This window comes from Xiphophorus hellerii, chromosome 2 (genome assembly GCF_003331165.1).
Source record: "Xiphophorus hellerii strain 12219 chromosome 2, Xiphophorus_hellerii-4.1, whole genome shotgun sequence".
Lineage (NCBI taxonomy): Eukaryota > Metazoa > Chordata > Actinopteri > Cyprinodontiformes > Poeciliidae > Xiphophorus > Xiphophorus hellerii.
This window is the reverse complement of record NC_045673.1, coordinates 23,387,476-23,406,389: the sequence shown is the minus strand read 5'-3', so window position 1 is coordinate 23,406,389 and position 18,914 is coordinate 23,387,476. Positions and strand designations below refer to the sequence as shown.

The 18,914-nt window shown below is 39.5% G+C and overlaps 1 protein-coding gene across 4 annotated transcripts in view; it reads left to right on the top strand.

Moving 5' to 3' along the window:
• plxnb2b (plexin b2b) overlaps nt 1-18,914 on the top strand; it is a 155,158-nt gene that overhangs the window by 58,597 nt on the left and 77,647 nt on the right. The window contains exon 1 of one of the 4 annotated variants that reach the window (XM_032588998.1): nt 15,165-15,261. The exons of the other annotated variants lie outside the window; for them this stretch is intronic. Within the exon in view, the coding sequence (XP_032444889.1) occupies nt 15,180-15,261 (82 nt within the window). The 5' untranslated portion in view covers nt 15,165-15,179. Of the gene's footprint in view, nt 1-15,164; nt 15,262-18,914 lie in introns of those variants that run through there. 4 annotated transcript variants of the gene reach the window in all.

Sequence of the window (18,914 nt, the reverse complement as noted above, 5' to 3'; positions counted from 1 at the left end):
GTTTAATACATTTCTGCCAGTGCTTTTGTGGGTTTATTTTTTTCTCGCCGCCGATCCGCTTAAGGACGACGAGCCTTGTTGGTCAGTGTGCCCGCAAGCCCGTGACAGCTTCAGGCAATTTCTATTAAGTTTTTTATGCTGTTAAAAAAGAATGATTTACGAAATACCAGTCATGTTGTACTGCCTGCTGGCAAGGATATAAAGTTTATTGTATAGAATTTATTTTGGTATTCCAGTCTGGCTTATTGTTTTTTTTTTTTTTATTTGTTGTTTGAGTGTGTGCTCAGAGATTTGCTGAATTAAAGCTTCTTGGCCTGTCTTTCATTCAAATGTAGAGATGTCTTGATTGAGACTTCTTTTCCTTTTCCAAAATAACACATTTTCCATCAGCATTACATGGTGTCCATTACTGTTATTGTTTCCTATTGAACAAACTCAATAGTGACTTTCTGAGTCCTACAGTATTCATTTTTCTTAGCAGATGTTTTGTCCCTGAAAGAGTTTTTGTAGGACATCTTTATGTTTGTTTATGTGGCTCACACAGCTAAAGGCTTCAATAAACGTACACATTGTATCTCCATCTGAAGTTTAATTTCAGTTTTCATACAGTTTGTTTTTGAGACTGGCCATGCAAATTGTCCCCACAATGGATGCAGCTAATCAATGTATTGATCATTAAAAAAATTGTGATCAGGGTTATTTGGCTTCCATCAAGACATGCCTAATGGCATTACTTCATTCTCAATTTTTTTTAACCTTTAATAATGACTCACTTGCTATGGGACTGTAAGTGTTGGTTGTAAAATGACTAGAAGTTTTAAAAATCTGACTCAGAGTAAACATACTCCAATCAAATTGGCTATTTTTTGCTTTATTAGCTCTGATCAGTGATCGGTTATTGTTTGTTTTTCCCCATTCATTAAATAAATGTACCTTTTATTTAAGACTACTACCTCCATCAAGAGATATGAAACACCTTTTCTCTTTTAAGTGTTGTGTTGCCGGCCCTAGTTTCATTTATAATAACAAAAAACTGTTACTCAAACCATTAACAGTTCCAAGAGGATATCACACCTCCACATCAGACTTGCTGGGTTAGATTGCTGAAATAAAAAGTTAAACTAATTTACTTGTCAGGTGTGAACAACACACTCTGCTATATTTTGATCTTTGAGGACGCTGCTATCCTCCCAATTAGCAACTGCGACACACAAAAATCACCAAATATGTTGCGTGCGACTCTCAAATCAGACGCCCAAACATCACAAGCCAATAGGAAGTCAGTCACACTGATTGCAAGTCATGAGCGGTGGCACAAGCGGCTGCACAGATTCCGTGATGCGATTGTGAACGGTGACCCACTGCATGTGACATTATGAAATTAATGTGGCTGCGATCGATATCGGATGACTTTCAAGCAGCTCAATTTTACACTTGCGGCAGGGAACAGATGGTACTCGCTGATAGTGTTTGCTGGAGGTGGATCTGTGGCGGAGGAGCTGCAGAGGGAGAGATAGAGTGAGGAGAGAATAGATCCTCCGGAGCACTGGGGAAAAGGGTGGGAGGCGAGAGGTTACGGTGCTATGTTGAAACGTAAACTTGTAACCTGTGTGGAAGAATGATTCCCTAATCAGTTTTCTGTAATGAATAGTTAATTTCACATCATCTCCTACTGGTTGTGTACACAACATATGACCCCCTCGTAGATTCATTTACGCTCAAACAGCAGCAGCACAGTTGAACTGATGTCTGTACTTCTCGAATGTTGTCATTAACATCAGCGCTTCATATAGCCGCAGGGTACAAAGTTGCATTCCCACTGTCTTTTGCAGGCAAAAACATTCCAGAGGAAGTCAAATATTAATATGCACCCACATGGCACAGTTCTGTGCTGTATTTCTGCTTTTTAGGGCTGCAACGTTACCTGCTGGAGATTTTGTGGGTATGGAAGGTTCTGTCTTTGCATAACTGATAGGACCAGATATCTATGGAGAAGACCTCTACCTTCTTCTTGTAAATCTGTCCTGTCATGTCGAATCTCCTAGAACTGCAGAGACATCCTGTGGGAAAGGGCGAATGAAACAAGCGTCCACTGTTGAAAAGCATGTTATTGAAACCCAGACCGGCTGCGGCATTCCTTTTAGACCCTTGTGATTACAGGGCTTCGGTGAAAGTATGTTTTTGTGCGTCGTTATGTGTGTGTATGCTCGTGCGTTTCCTCGGCCTACTAAATTTGTTGTGCATCTGTTGTAACTCATGTGGCTCTCTTGCAGCTGAAAACAGGACGGAGTGAGGAGTCAAAATTCTTAAAACCAGTCTGGGCACATCTGGTTGTGATTGGCAGGAGAAAAAAGGGCTCTTGTGTTCTGGGAAACGAGAGCAAAAAAAAAAAAGCCTGACCCAACCCAGCTCAGTACAGTACAGAACCAGCCAACACGGGGGGGGGGGGGGGGGGGGAGAAATGGCACGACTGATCCCCTTCACCCCTCCCTCCTTTTCCTGACTCTGGGCCAATTCTCATAATCCCACAGTAAAGCCGCTGGCAGCATTTTTTTTATAAACAGTGTTCAGGGCTCTCCCATTCCTTCCATTTCAATTTAAGAAAGTAAAAGCTGCCATGAGCCAGGTGGACCCAGAGCTCCATTACTTTTGGCGGCAACTCTTGTGTCTGGGATAATGATACCCTGGGGGGTGAGTGCGTGCTTGAATGTCTGTTTGCTCATCTTGCCACCTTACTCGACGAAGGAGGGAGGAAAATTACTATGGGGGGGCGGTATATTGAAAAGCTTTTCATGTGGGAAGCTGAAGTGGGTTTATAGTTCCATTTGTTTGATTCTTCCACTTGAAGGTCTGTATGTCTCCTTTTTTAAGGCAAACAGTAAGCACTGCTGCATCCCCATCAACCAAGAGAACAATGGCAATTAGAAATTGATGCCAGAGTTTACAATCGTTGCCTGAAGCTATTGTTTGCCCTGCTGACTCTGATCAGGCTCATTATCTCGAGGGGCATTTTACCTGTGGAAAGTCACAGTGGTGCTGGTTTAGGAGATGGCCAGACTGGTTCTCCCCAGCGGCTACGTCTGAAAACAAGTCCCTTCCCCTCACGAATCCAGCTCTGACTTGAGTGAAGCGTTTGCATTAAGCTGTCTGAAACTGCAGCCCTGCACTTGGACACAGAGACAGTTAAACTCTTGTCTACAGGGAGAATATCATGGCTCGTGTTATTGTGCCGTTGGTGCTGAAGGGACCATTTGCAGTCCTTATTAAGCAGTCTGATTGGTGACTGGGCAGCGAGCCTGAGTGTGTGGGCTTCCACAATGTTCATGACAATGTTCACTTAGGGATGTGCATGTATTTACTGCAGGCAAAGTAAGTTATCAAAAATGTCAACGTTTTTCTCTGTAAATGTATTTCTAAAGGGGCTATGGCTATGAAATTCACACCAGCTGTCGATAACGACCGAAGTAATCCAGACATGCGAAAGACATCAGAACAATAAAAGCCATAAATATGTTATCTGTCTTGAAGAGGGGGCAAGTATTGGACACATTAAGGAAGTCAGAAGAAGCCCAGAATGTAGTTTGGAGGATTCCTTTCTAAATACTGACAAATTACAGATGATCAGTATAAATATAACCCACTATTTCAGTCCCAACTCATTACATATTGAAAAGTTTCTCAATACCAAGGTATCCTACAAGAAAAATCTCATTAAGGGTAAAAGCAAAAAGCTGAAAATGACTTTGGGCGTAGATGCATTTTAAAACTTCTATGATCCCACTGAGAACCGTCAGGGCATTTATTTAATGGGGTCATACTTGGGAGCTCCTTACAGGATTTCTAAAGGAGAGTTCAAAACAATGATTAGAGAAGCGATCCAAGGCCCTAGCCAAGAGTCTTGGTGTTAGCAGGGACAGATTTTCCTTGGAAGCAACAAGTAATGCTCTCATCCATCATGACCTCAGTTCACACCCGCTGCCAGAGGATGACTAAAAGGCATCTTGAAGCCTGTTACTAAAGCTTCAAGACGCCTTGTAGAAGTTAAAGAAGCTCTTACTACTGATTGCAGCAGATTTTGGGCTAGACTACAATATACTGGAAAAGAATTTGGTCATATGGGACAAAAGTTTGACTATTGAATTTGTTTTGCACAATTTTTAGAGGAGAAAGTGACTCTTAAAACACCATACCAACAGCATATGACAGATCTCATATGATTGGAGAAATTTCTTGAGAATCTTGGTAAATGACAATGATCTCGAACACAGACAAAAAACAAATCACGTTTAGTTTTAGAAAAGCAAAATGAAGTTGCTGAAATGTCTGCTCCTAATCAGTCCTTAATCCAATCCAAAAGCAACTGTGATAAACCTTTTGTCGTATGTCATCCTACTTTATTACACATGATAATTTATGGACTACTTTACGGAGGTTTCTTTGTATGTATAATGAAGTTGCATTGTTACCAATATGAATTTCATGTTAATAGCTTGATTATAAATATATTTACTGACTAGGTTGCTGTGTGTGTTATGTGGCCTATTTAAGACCTTCTCCGGTATTTTCACTAACCTTCTAAGGACTGATGGGCCTTATGGGGGAATAAAGCCTGGTCCTAATGTGGTGGACTCCCTTTTTAGGGGTTAGGGATTTAAACGTATGGTGGGTATTAAGTTTTGGTTAGGAATGGGGTAAATATGTGTTGGCACAAAGTCCTTATATGGGCTGAAATCTGAACTTGTGCCTGAGTAAAGGCATGCAGACAGGATGCCTGAAGCTGACAACTAAAGTCAGAGAACTGCTGGTGTTTCTACACATGCCATAGATTCACTGACCCTTACCAGCATAATGACTGCGAGGTTAATTCCCCAGGAGCGTCTAGCACTCAGGGGGAAGAGATGAGAAGAAGTGCAGTGAGGGCTCAGCAGTGGGTCGCTCTCAACTATAGAATGTGCAGCAGCTCTTATACGTTATGCAGTGCAGAGTAGCATGTCTTAACCCCATCATTCATGATGGGATTTAGCAAATCACCAATAATCCACTGCCATTGCAAAAGACATCTTTCTCTGTCTTTCAGTTCCTCATTTAGCATTTCTAAATCTAAAAATAAAAGCAGCGCAAATGGGTGAAAAGATAGAATTGGGAAGTGACTGGTGTTTTTTGTTTTTTTCTAATCCCTAAATCATGGCGGAGATGTTTCAAGGGAGGGCTGTGCTGGCAGAGAGCAAAACTGGAATTACACCCTGACAATCTTCTACTCCATCGCTAAAGAGCCGTTAGACCAGACAAAACCGCCCATTTTCCCCACGGCATTAAGTGATTTGCTGGGCAGTGTTTGAGGAGCAATCATCCATTTGCATGGCATTTTGCCTCTCAAAAGGGAGGGTAACGGCTATTTCCCTCAACACAGCGATGTAAAACTGGTAAATATTGAGTAGATGTTTTGGGATGACACAGCAGTTACCATTTGCCCAAGAATGTTTCAGGAACACACCTACAAGACCCATTTGCCTTGCTGCTATTTTAGTTTATTCAATTATTATTGCTGCTAATGTAGCATGCCTGCGCTAACATTCCCCATTTGTATTCAAAGTGTACGATGATGAGATCGAAGTGGTTGAATTTATGGTTTGCATGAGAGCCGTTTTGAGGATTTGCAGATCATTTTTATTGTACGGTTTCCAAAACACCAACTTCTCAGACGTGGCTTCAATATTCTTTGACGATGCCCATTCCGTAAATTGATGAGGGCTGTCAGTTTTGACTGTAATCTGGCACAGAAATAGTTTTTTGTGCGAGTGTGGAGAGCAGTGGCTGCACTCCCTGTTGTTACATAATGATAAGATATTGACTGTGTGACCCGGTACCGCTTTATCGCGCTCTGCACAGATTGCATTCCATAATCTAATGAGACAGATATTCTTTAATGGAAATCCTCGACAGGGTCATGATTGCAGTGATAAAGCTTAAGGTCACACTTCACATTGTGCAAGGCTGCTGTGCATGTATGCGCAATAAGTAGGGGCTGATATTGCAATGGAGACCATATTGTAATCATGTCTTCTCATATTATTTTCTTTGCTTGTTAAAAAGCAAGCTGAGATTGTTTGTTATGGTGCAATGTCACAAACTCTGACACTGAGTAATTACCAATAAATCAGAGATCCGCAAATACGTCGGACGAGAGTGTATTAAAAATGGTCATGCAAATTTGGTCATCACAATGTCTGGCAGTGTCTGGGTGTTACTTTTGAAATATGGGCAACAAATAAGTCAGATGATGCACAGTCAACATACAAGCTGTGTTTGTGCACTGAGCTGAACACAAGAAGAAGCAACCATATGGAAAATCTTGATAAACACAATTTTAAAGAATAAATCATCTTAATTTTAGACTCTAAAAAGTATTAAATACAGATTTTCTGTAGTAGATCAGAATTTTTCATTTAGTTGGGGATTAATTTGTATTTTTATTTATTCATTACCACTTAAATGTTTTTTTTGTATTCATTTATTCTGTATTTTGTAGTTCTGGCTGAGGAATTTGGGTGTCATTACATTCTGACAAAACTACAGACTTCATGATGCGTTACACAATAAGCTTGGTTAAAATAAAATGCATTCCTGTACATCCTCTTTCCCTCAAACATGCAATGAAAGTGTTTTACTGCATGTTTTGCCAATTTAAATCAAAATGATGTTCTTAGGCTACTTCCAGCTGCTTAATGATGAGGAAGTGTGTATTTCTTGATGCTTGGCCTGAAACTGGGTTTTCAATTGTTTTTCTAAAACCTGATGTCAGCAACTGTTATGTTTACTAAAAGTAGAGCTCAATAAATATGACTATCGTCGAAAATGTAATGTAGTATTTTGATTTGAACTGTTTATTTTTGTTCATTTTGATCACTACTGTTAGCATTACAACATTTTCTAATACAGAAATGTATTCCTGACTTACACATTTATTGGGAAGATTACTGACTTGACAGCTTTCCAGCAGTCACTCATATCCTCCATATGAAAGATAAAAACAAAAGATCAATACCAAAGTACTGGCTGTTCAGAGCATGTAAAATTAAGTGGAAGGAAAAGAAGAAGTTTGAAATGGTGGCACAAACAACAGGGATAGCAGAGAACTTTAGAGAAGTGTTGAGCAAAGCTAACTTAACAGCTTGGGGTCAGTCGGTATTTCATAACTCAGCCTTTTGTAGATGCAATAATCCATGCTAATATTAAATGCATGTCAGAACACTTCTGATCTTATGTAAAAATAATAGAGAAAATTATTTCGGGTTTTTATTTGCCGTAATCATCTTAATATAAAAGCTTTAAATGTATAATTTATGTGCTCAATAATGAAATGTTTCTCTTTGATTTATTGAGCTACACTTGCAGAGATACGATTGCTACCACAAGGAAGGTCTTGTGAGATGGACTTTAATGGAAATGTCAAAGTCAATAAACCATAAGTCATGCACAACAGCTTTTTGTAATTTATAGGTTTTTTTTGTCAGGAAATGCTTAGACTGCTTGGGATTTACAGATGCATAAGTGCTCTGTTTTGAAAGAAACGTCTGACGGGTCCAATTTAGGAGCCTCATTGAAAAGAAAAATGCAACGTTAATGCAAATTTAATTCGTAACAGGAGAAATAGATAAATTCAATTTGGCGAAATAATATGAACCACAACTGACAGACGTCATGTTCTACACATGACACTGAACTAGTTTGTAAAGGGAAGCTAAGTTTGAATGCGTTTATACAAAATGACCTTTTGTCTGACTTCGTTTAATTCACTTAATATGTTCATATTTATCCAAACTGAGTAATTACTATGCAAAGCAAAAAGCAATTAATCACCAGCATAAAGAGAAACTTGAACCTTTCTTTTATTGCAACTTTTTCAATAAAGTCTCGTCGCATTGTGCTAAATCTTTAAAGTGTGCTGATTGCTACAGAATGGAAGTGTCGTTGAGAAGCAGAGATATATGGAGCAGAAGAGAAGAAAACAGCATCATACTTTAAGTAAATGTCAGCGCAGACTGCTGCGTCAGTGCCGAATAAATTCCTCCAGCCTGAGCTGACACAACAGAGCCATCGAGCAATAAAAAGTCATCTCACCAGACGTTGACTTGTCTCAATTTATGATCACCATCAAAAAGTAGAGGGCTTTAATTACGCCTGAATGAAAATGAATAGAGCACATCCATCGTTACAGCTGGAGAAACAAAAGAGGAGGATTACCACAGAGATTTGCCTCGAATTCCTTTGGTGAATTCAGCGTATTTGGTTTCAGATCATTGTCGTTGACGCTGAGGGCAAGAGAAAGTTTGGGTTTCCAAATATAGAGTCAGAAGCCGCAGTTGCCCCCACAAACATTCCTCTGTTTCATCTTTCTCTAACTAGTTCCCTCAGTCATTTTATTTCTCTGAGCTTGTCTATCGGCCTCCAAACTTACGATCTCCTCTTCACTGAGGGGTTTCTCTGCATGATGCCACAGAGAGAGCCCAGCTGCACAGATGTGTTACCTGGCTCACAGCTTTTTTTTAGCATTTGCCTGGAGCGTCCAACCCTTCAGGACCCCCAGCCCTGATGGAGAAGCTCTATTTGGCAGCTTCTCATTCGAGATGGGGGTTTCTGTCCCCAGACTCTCCCTCGCACTGTTTCTCATCCTGACTGTTCTTTTGAAAACAAGGGAAGCTACCGGAATAGGGAATCCATCATTGTGTTTGGCCCAGGGCGCTACATTTAACGTTGGCGCCCAAATGGAAAAACGTGTATTGCACGACAAGCGTGCTATGATGTTGGGGCCATCTCTTTCCTTTGTCATCCACTGGAAAATCGGGAGCACTCAGCCCACCTTTTCGTTTTGATTATCCATCACCCCGGAGCTTGTTGAAAAATCATTTACTGTACATGAAGGTGATTGACGACTCAAAAGGAGGCTATGCCTTAGTTCACCCCCACAGACATAATACTCTCTCTGAGGACAAAGGCACATGCAAACATGTCACAGACACAATCTCTGATTGTGTCCAGAGATGCGAAACTTAAAGTTCAAAGGAGGCCAGAGGGGTTTTGCTTGCAGAGAGCATCTCACTTCTCAACAGTTAACACCCCCAGTGAAACGTTTCACTCGTCTCTCTCAAAGTCGCACTAACATGCAGAAGAAAAGTTGACCTGCTCGGTTCACTGTGAGAGTATCCATCACAGGAGAAACAATGAAAGCGAAGTTAAAGATAAATGGTTTATTTCTGTGTTTTTCAGAAGAGACGACCATTCTGTCCAGTGTTCAGTGACCTAATGGTGTGAAGTGATTTGGTCTTGGGTAGAAAAGCTTCTGCTTGATGTAGTGAGGGGCCTTAGCACTGCCGAAGTCTAATCTGACCTTGGCACGGGGCTTCAGTTTGCTGTAACGTTTACTGGCGGGTTTTATAAAAACGTTTTGGGGATTAACTAGAAACTTCTTCAGAATCCTTTCTAATCCACCATTCCTTCTGATCAAAGGAAGCCAGATAGCTCTGACTTAAGCTTAGTTTTCCTTCCCACCTTTTTTTTTCTTAGTGTCACAGCTCCGGTGTAGAATCTTTCAAATATGTAGTTCACCCTTCCCTTGTCTGATTGCATTCTGAGGGAGTCTGAAAATGTGACTGGAAACATATTTTGTGTGGTAGACGGCTTGTCTGTGCCTTCAACTGACTGCTGTAGTAACCTGAAATGCTTAGCTGTAAGAGTGAGGTGGAAACCGATGATATTTTTAATTGCGCAAATATCTTTTATACTTGCACTATGAGTATCAAAAATTACTGTTGCTAATTCAAGTCTCATAACTTCTTGTTTTTCATGGTTATTTTTGCATCTATAGATGTGTAAAAGCTGGGCCTCGAATAGACAGGCTATCACTGTCTATTCTGTCTACATGCAAGGCTTAAGTAATTATTGACCTATAAGGGTAAGCTCTAATGTTTTACTTCTGATTTGAAGGAGTCAGCTGTTTTCAGGCAGTTGGTTCCAGAGCTAAAAAGCATAGAAAGTAAATGCTTCCTCCCTTTGTTTAGTTCTCCAACTAAACAGGTCTCTAATGACCTGGGGGGTCTAGCTGGCTCATAATTCACAAATAAATCTTAAAATGTTAAACCTGAGACCATTCAGTGTTCTGTCGACCAGAAGCAACCACAACCAAGAGGGATGCAATTTCTATCCATACTTCTATACATTGTAAGTCTCTGGAAACAACACTGTGGATAAGATCCAGCTTCTTAATTCATTTTCCCTTTAATGATCTCTGAAGATATACCATTACAGCAGCCTGACCAATTAAAAGATTTCTAATCAATCAGTGTTTTGCTCTTCAAAGAAGCATGCTATTTTTTTCAATCCATCTGCGATGGTGTTAGGCTAACTCAGTGATAAATGTTATTTGATCAAATGGTCATAGTCCATAAGTATGCCTAAGTTTCTTGCACACGCTGCTGTCTTTAGCTGTCAAGATAGGAGCTGATCTCAAACTTTTCTGCATTAAGCTACAGGAAGTTCTGATGATTGTAGTCAAGTGGTGAGAATCTAAAGTTGTCAACTCAAGTATGTAGATGTAAGTATAAATTCAGATCGTTTAAATGGCTTTATAAGCTTGTTTCAATTGGGTTGTTAACATATTTCAAGATGACTTGTTATGGGACATTTGTAAATTGTAGTTTTGTTTTAGCACATCTCCTAAACTTAAAAGTTCTGAGTACTTCTTCCATCGCAGCTGTTAAAAATTAATTACAGAGATTAATTAAGGCTGAACACAGAAATCTGTTTGAGTTCTTTCTCCAAATGTGGTAACAAAGCCAAAAAAAATATAAAAAATTACGTCCAACGAAAATGAAACAAACCCAGCCTTTTTGAAGTGTGATATGTTGTTAGTTGGCCTACCATCTGCTTGTACTGATCAAAACAATTGACATGTTCATTATTTCTGTGATGTTTTAGTCAGTGAGTTCAGTCTCTCAGCTTAGCAAACAGAAGGCGCTGTGTTGCAATCGGCGTTCTCGAGAAGCCCAGTCTTGCTTATTTCAAAACTGGAATGTGCTTCTCCGTCTGTGCCAGAAAGGGGGCGAGAGAAAAAAAGATAAATCCACAACAGTAGGATCTGTTGTGGATGAGAGTGGGCCCGAGAAGCCCTCTTATTGTGATATGCTATCTTATGTGTGATAGGAGACGTAGAGCTGTTGCTGTGTTGAAGCTGGGTGAATGATTTCCCCTCCATCCCCTCCTCCAAAAAAAAAAAAAAGATGTCAGTACATTTCTGGACAGATAAAGTGGAGAAACTGAGATGTTGAAATGTTCGATCTGGTTGACCTTTGCTATTAAATTCTTTTAAGATATGAAAGGCCATTTTCTGAGCGAGGAAGCTGAAATTCTTTTCTAATTTAGTAAAAAAGCCTTTTGTGTCAGGATTGGACTTTTTTCAAGTCTTCATTTTTAGGAAATTATATCAGAAATTGCCTGCACCACCTGTTAAGATATCAAACCGCATTTGGATTGTGCCACAGGACCTTTGTGCTGGTCGTAGAGCATTTCTATTATATTTTGATGAGAAAATGACATGCAGACTGAAGCTGAATTCTTGCTTGATAACACATCAAAGTATGATGTGACTTTGAGAAATATATTAGCTACTGTTACTAGACAAAGCTGTTTATTTTAAAACAAAAACATGACATATATTACTGCTGTTGCATCACACATTTTGTCAATATTTGTGTGGAAAATAATGGTGTGTTTTTTTTAGTCCTGATGGGCTGAAATGCAGCAAAATAACAGAATAAATAAAAAGCTATCCCACAATCGAAAACAAAACTTCTGCAATTGTTACTGCTGAAAACACATCATATATTGTTGCAATTTTTAAATTTAGTAATGGCTCTTTCTAGTTGTTTTGATTGATTAAAAACTCATAAGTGTGCCAAGTAAAAACAAGTTTATTAGCATTTTAGCTTCAAAATGGACTTGTTGGCAAAAAGACTGTAGAGCCAGCTGGATGGTTCATAAGATCCTTTTTTAACCAATCTAAACTGTGGTAGAACCCACAAGAACCCTGTATCACCAACTACTACAAGTAGTTTGGATTCTTTGTTTTTCATTTTTGCCTAAGTTTAGCATATTGAATAATGTGATATATCTCTAGCCAGCATCTTGAATCGTTGATCCAAAGGAGGATTGATTGTTGCCTTCATGTTTCATGATCGTAGTGCCGGCCAGAGTGGTCTTCTGCTGCTGTAGCCCATCTGCTTCAATGTCGTGCGTGCTGAGGTAGCGTTCGTGTGTCGCTTATAACAAATGGTTTATTTAAGCTATTGTTAACGTTCTGTCTTGTCAAACCAGTCTGCCCACTCTTCTGACATCAACAAGGTGTTCCTGTTTTTACAACTGTATCGACATTAATTTCTTTTCACCACATTATCTAAACCAGAATGAATGATGGCTGTGTAAAAATCTCAGTAGATGAGCAGTTTTGGGAATACTGACACTGGAAACAACAAGGTAATTCTCCTTTATTCCCCCTCCACCCTGATGCTCGGTTTGAGCTTCAGCAGCTCGTCTCGCCTAAACGCGTTCACTTGCTTCCATGTATTTAGCTGTCAATGTTTGTGTTGGCAAACAATTGAAGAGGAAAGAGATGGCACGTTCCTTTCTGCTGTTTTCCCTTTTGTAATGTTATGTCGGAAGGCTGAAAAACTGAGAGCTTATTTTTGCTTTTCCCAGCAATATGTCGTAGCAGCTAGCCCGGGGTATTTCTTTTATTTCACTGGTGCTAAACTTGCCAACTGTCATAATCATTGCCTTTTAGAGAAAAATAAATTACCTTTAAAATGAGCAGTGCATAACAATCCTCAGCAAACCTTGTGTTTGTTCAAAAACAGGGACACATTCAGGGGCTTTTCCCTCTTTCACAAACAGAACTGGCTGCCAGCTTCCAGCAGAAGGTGGTGAGTGCATACCATAAAGCTTTATGACATGCACATCTAAAACCCAGCACTACTGTGTGCAATAGGAACTGTACGACAAAAAACGTTGGTGGTTTTGAAACATGACTTGTTAAAGCTGTGGTGTAGACTAAAAGCGAAAAATCCCAGTCATAACTTAAACTTCAGCGATTGCTAAAGAGAAATGAAGTGCATTAAAACACTACCTTGTTTGTACTATTTCTCAAATCAATTTCTCAAGTAATTTTGTGCTGAAATTGCAACGATTGCATGTTAAGGTTCGACCTTTGACATGTTTCTTTTAATGATTTTTATAGCACAGCTTCACCCGCCTCTAATTCTCAGTGCACTGCAGCAGAGCTATCTGGTTTATCAACATAACCTCTGGATTGCTAAGCCACGACTAAAATAGCAAAATGATCACAATCTCCTCCTGATTAGAAACCCATACGCCTACAATTTTGCTGATAGAGCCAAGTAAAGCAACCACAGAGCAAGAAGATAATTGGATGTTGCTTTACAGTCGAATAACAGCAGCACTGGTTCACTTTCAGTCTGCTATGATTTGAGCTCTTGCTTTGAAGCAGAAATCCAGTCCAATGTTTGGTGCTGGAGCGAATGTGCAAATCAGAATGCTAACAGAATGAGTCAGAAGAACAAACTTTTAAGGTTCACGCTTTTTCAGAATGCCGCTGTAATGCATTTTAATAGGAGTGGGCTATATTTAAGCAGTTATAGTTTACTTTTAAAGCTCTACTTTTGAAAAGAGGGTAATTTATATGGATTTTATTTTCCCAGTCCTATCTTCTGAACCTGCATTGTAAGTGCTGATGATAAATGGTCCATGGAAACTGTCATTCCTCCTTTCATACTGCTGAAACTGGATAATTTATTTTCTCACAAGCAAATGTCTCCCACGCTGGCTGCACTGATAGGTCATTGAGAGCCACTACATTCATTATAAATAACAGGAAAGTACAAAAACATTTCTTCTTTTAAAAAAAGGCAAAAAGCTAAGCATCCTTTAAGGTGCTTCTGTCTGCAGTGATTAATTTAAGAGAAATTCAGGCCACTAATATCAATTCTACTTCAGGCTTATTTGAGACATTAGTTTTTTATTTTTCATGTATTTTTCTCTCCAAGAACAATAATTTTTTTTTTATGACAATGTGAGTTTTTTTTGCGTATTTCTTTTTTAAAATTGTTTCTTTCTTAGTGTTGCTTAGGTTGAAACAAGCAGTTCAATAAAAAAGTGATTTTCTATTGTAATCAAATGATGCCAAGTACAGATGATGCTGATGACAAAACGTTGTTTTCAATGCTTTTAATTTGTGATTAGCACATTTAGCTAAGTTAACAACACAAACTTAGCTTCAAGTATCTTTGCGTAAACATTCCTGCTGGGGTCAAATTTTTGTTGGCAGCCAGCGATTACAAATCCTTAATACCTTAAATAGAGAAAAATGTAAAAATAATCAAATAAAGATACTGTGTTTCTTTTGTCCTGTCAGATCCTTGTTCTACTTTGAGTTTTCTCCTCAGTTATTTTTATGGCAGCAGTTTGAGATGACTTTCACTGCTCTTTACTTGCTTACGGTATTCTTAAGCCATTTATTTCATACACTTGAGATCAATATGTTGTGGCTGGTGTTTAATTGGATCAACATTTTCTCCTGACAAATGGCCAACTGAGGCAGTTTCCCCACTGAAGAGTGTTCTTGCTCATGAAACCTAAACCAGACGACGAGACTAGAGTCTTGTCATCATCTGATTTCTCATTGTGTCTGTAAGGTTGGATAAATATCACAACGATGAATAAATTAAACATCTAGAACTCCATTTATCTGATTATTCTTTTTTTTTACCAATCACTTTCAGTGAACTTCCCCTTGCCCCCCCGTTGTTTTCCTGTCTGATTTAAAAATCAAGGAAATGAATGTGTCTGTCTTGTGTTATCTCAGCATTTCTACAGCAGTAGCTCTCCCAGGCAGCCATGACAGAATATTGATGGGTCTCTTCTCTTGCGTCTCTTCAATTTCCCACCCTTTGCTAAACTGCAACCCCCCCCCACCCCTCTCTCTCTATGCTATATCCCAGCTGACACACCCATCGCTCCCCGCGGGACAAAAAGTTGAAATCTCTGGCAGAGCGGAGTCGTCTGGCTCACTGTCAACTGTCGTCTTCCCCCCACGGGAATGCAGAGTTCAGATGTTAGACGGGGTGACTGAAAATAAAACCAAACGCAAGCGGAGGGATGCTGCTCCGCTGTGTGCGCTGGCTGTTAACATAAGTGAGTGGCTGTCATGCATTTTGTTAGCATCAACACTTTTCTTTGGGCAGCCCTGCGGAGAAGGATTGCCTGTCGCAGGGAGGAGATAGTTGTCAGGGCCGTGCGAGCGCGCTCCCAAAATGGAGAGTAGCAGGGGCCCCTTCCGCCTGCCTGCCTCATTTCTAAGAGCAAGATAGCAGGAGCTTAGAGGGTAGATGTTAGAGGAGGAGGATTGGGGTAGTGGGAGATACTGGAGCAGACTGGTTCCTGAAGATCTGAGCAGTGAAGTGGAAAAAAAGAGGGACTCGTTTTATCAAAGCTTGACTTCAAACGCTGCTTGGTGACCTGTCGGTTCTACAGAAGACCCTGTGGCCCCAGCAAGGGGAAAAAGAGGCGCCATCAGTGTTCAGGGGCAGCAGAGTTAACCACCCCGGTGGGGAAACGGGACAAAGTAGAGTCTATCAGCTCTTTAGAAGATGTCTGTGTGTGCAGGTGCATCCGAGCAGAACCCTTGCTCTAATTTGGCCAAAGGAAGCAAGTTTCTTTATTCAATTAATGCAGAGGGCAGTTTTTTTGTCTAAATACTGAATGCATTTTTTGATGTAGCATATTTAAGTAGAGTTTAGAGTGGACATGAAATGGTTTCGAAAATCTAATTTTACAATCTGTCAGTGGAAGCATGCTTTTGCTAAGGATTGTTTCAGTATTTTTAGAGAAAATTGCCCTTAAATGACTGGACTACACATGTACTCAGGGATTCTAAGGAGAAACATTAAAGGTCTTGAACTGCTTCATCATACTACAGATATTTGCTGCATAAATAGACTAGTTTCATCTGAGTTTAGTAACAGAAGACACTGACATGTTTTATCCAGAGTGAATACAGTCTTCAGGAGATTGTTGGTTTATGTTGTGGACAAGGAGGAGTTTTAAAGGATATATATATTTTTTTTTCCATTTTTTTTTCTCCGAAGAGTTTTTGCGGCGCTAGTGGCTCGTATTTTTTCGACAGTAGGCAGACAGGAATGAGGGTGAGGAGAGGGGGGAAGACATGCGGCAAAGGTCGCCGGGACCGGGAGTCGAACCTGCGACGTCCGCGTCGAGGACTAAGGCCTCCAAACGTGGGGCGTGCTAACCCCCTGCGCCACCACAGCACGCCCCTTAAAGGATATCTTTAACAATAAAAACAACCTTCCATTTTTTCTAATCTTATTATATATATACTACTGATTTGTGGTTAATTTTAGGAATTAAAATGAACCTACAGGTGTTTTTTCAAACGTTTTTTTCTCCATAAATTGATGGTTGTAGTTCTATCAATCACATTCTTGACAATATTGCTGAAAAACCAGACAGGATTCGACTTGCTGATCAGCAATGGAGAAAAAAAATCTAACTTTGCCAATTTTGTCCTTGCATTAAAACCACAAAGACTAAAATTTCCCACCGTTTACCTTCAAAAACGCTTTAAACAGCATGTACTTAAATGCACTGTTCCTATTGTCATAAATTAGATGAACTTTACGGGATGTACTATTGACCATATGTATGGCAATATTTTGAAATACTTAAATATTTTTTTCTATTTTATGTGGTATCGTCTTATATTGGCCTGTGTGTGCAAATTCAACATGCAGCTGAATCTTCAAATGGCTATAAATAAATCCATTTCGTAGTGCTTTTTAAAAATACTTTTTTTAAAATCCAACACTGAAACTTGGAAAACATCATGAATATCTTAAAGTAAATAATTTCATTATAAAAACCTTATTCAGCAATTGCAGTGGCTGCTATCATAATGCATCTTGTGACAGTTTCGGTATCGATTGGGAAATATCCTCTTGGCCTGTAGACTAAGTGTCAGCAAACCCGACTCTACTCAGAGTAAAAAAGTAATCAGATGAACATTATTTTTTTTTTTTAGGTCCGATGGCTTTAAAAACATAAAGTGCGCGATAATATATCATGTATTACTCTTAACATTATACGATCTACTTAGCCATACTTAAGATTTTGATCTCTCTGGTCCTTTTCCAATGTTTTCTCTCAGAATTACAATTTTATTGACATTTTATATAAGGGCAGATTTCCTTCTTTTCACCCATTATCTTTATCTCTTGCATTTTGTGATGTTTCTCTCGTTATTTTTGTGTCCCCTCTGCCTCGGTCCCTCAGACCTCATCTGTCTGAACTCTGTCCGTTTCTGCTGCTGACCTCATCCAGATGAAAGTAAGAGGATTTCAGTGCTCCGCAGTGTCAGGCAAAAAATCACACTGCAGCCTTGTATAGGATAAAGAGCTTATATATTAACCATATTTCTGCGATAAAAAGCGCCCTCTGTGATGTCCACCCTGCAGTCATAAGCTGCCTCTTGATTTATGCTTTCCCGATACGTTGTCAGTGCGACTCTCAGCAAACACATAAAAGCTCATGCATCTCTGTCATATCAGTCTGTCAGATCATTTGTTTATTCATGAGGAATTACCGTACTTGTATGTGTCCTGTTTACCAAATCTTTAACATCTAAAAGGTGGATGTGAAGGTTTTGGCTATTTGTCTTTTGTTTCGGTTTTCGGTTTTGGCTATTTGTCTTTTGTTTCAGTTTTCGCTTTAATGAGAACCAAAGAACCAGATCTGTAATCCCTTGAATTTTCCTCTCAATCCCTGGTTTGGGATGTTGAGCATGCAAGGCTGTAAAGAGATCTCGAGTGACACACCGAGGTAAATCTTAAACGATCTCTTGAGTTGTGCAAGGTCATGGCCCTTCACAAAACGTTGTGCGTAGTATCGAAGTTCTTGACACTTCAGAAATTGTGTCTGTTTTTGCATTTTTAGTAGTAGAAGTCACACCAGTTTTTGTCTTATTTTATATCTCTGATACCAAAACTTACTTCAGATGATTGTATTTACTCTGGGATAAAACTATTGTCCAAACCAGCCTCACCGTTTATTTGCTCTCTTGACCTACTGACTGACTGTGCTGATGGCAGCAGCTGCTATCGAGCTACAGAAATGACTCCCTTTAGTCTTTTAATTGCTGTGGAGTTTTTTTTTTTCTTTTTTCGTTGTTGAGCTATTTAAATTTAGGAAGGTATTCAAACATGAACTGTCTGTTTAAGAGAAGTTCTGAAATGTAGACCAATTACAAAACTTTTGTTGTTTAGAAGTGGACTTACTGGTGTGCTTCTGTTCGTTTTTCACCCTGAAATGGACGCGTTTTCTTTTTATTCAGCGGAGGTTTTCACCTTGTAATTCTGACATAATTATCATTTTTACCCTGTGTTTCTTGTTGTTGAATAACAAGGTTTTTGAGACTCTTACATGAACCAGTGATGCACACTCTTGTAATAACTTTGGTAGCTGGGCTAATCAAGGCAAGGCTCACCAGCATGTTTTGTGACTCCTTTGGTTCACTGGAGTCTCAAAGCCTGAGAAAGAGCGTTGCTACACTGAGGTGTGATTAGTTGCTTTTGAGATCTTTTACCCTAAATGATTTCATGATTTATTTTTGAAACTTTCTTCACATGTCTGACAGTAACCAAGCACTGATTTGTCTAATGAAGTTGAGTTCAGCTTTTCCCAACGTTAATCACAGTAAATTCATAATTTGACAGAGGGGTAATTATTTTCTCAGATTGTGCTGTGCAAATTCACATTATCATTTGAAAACTTTA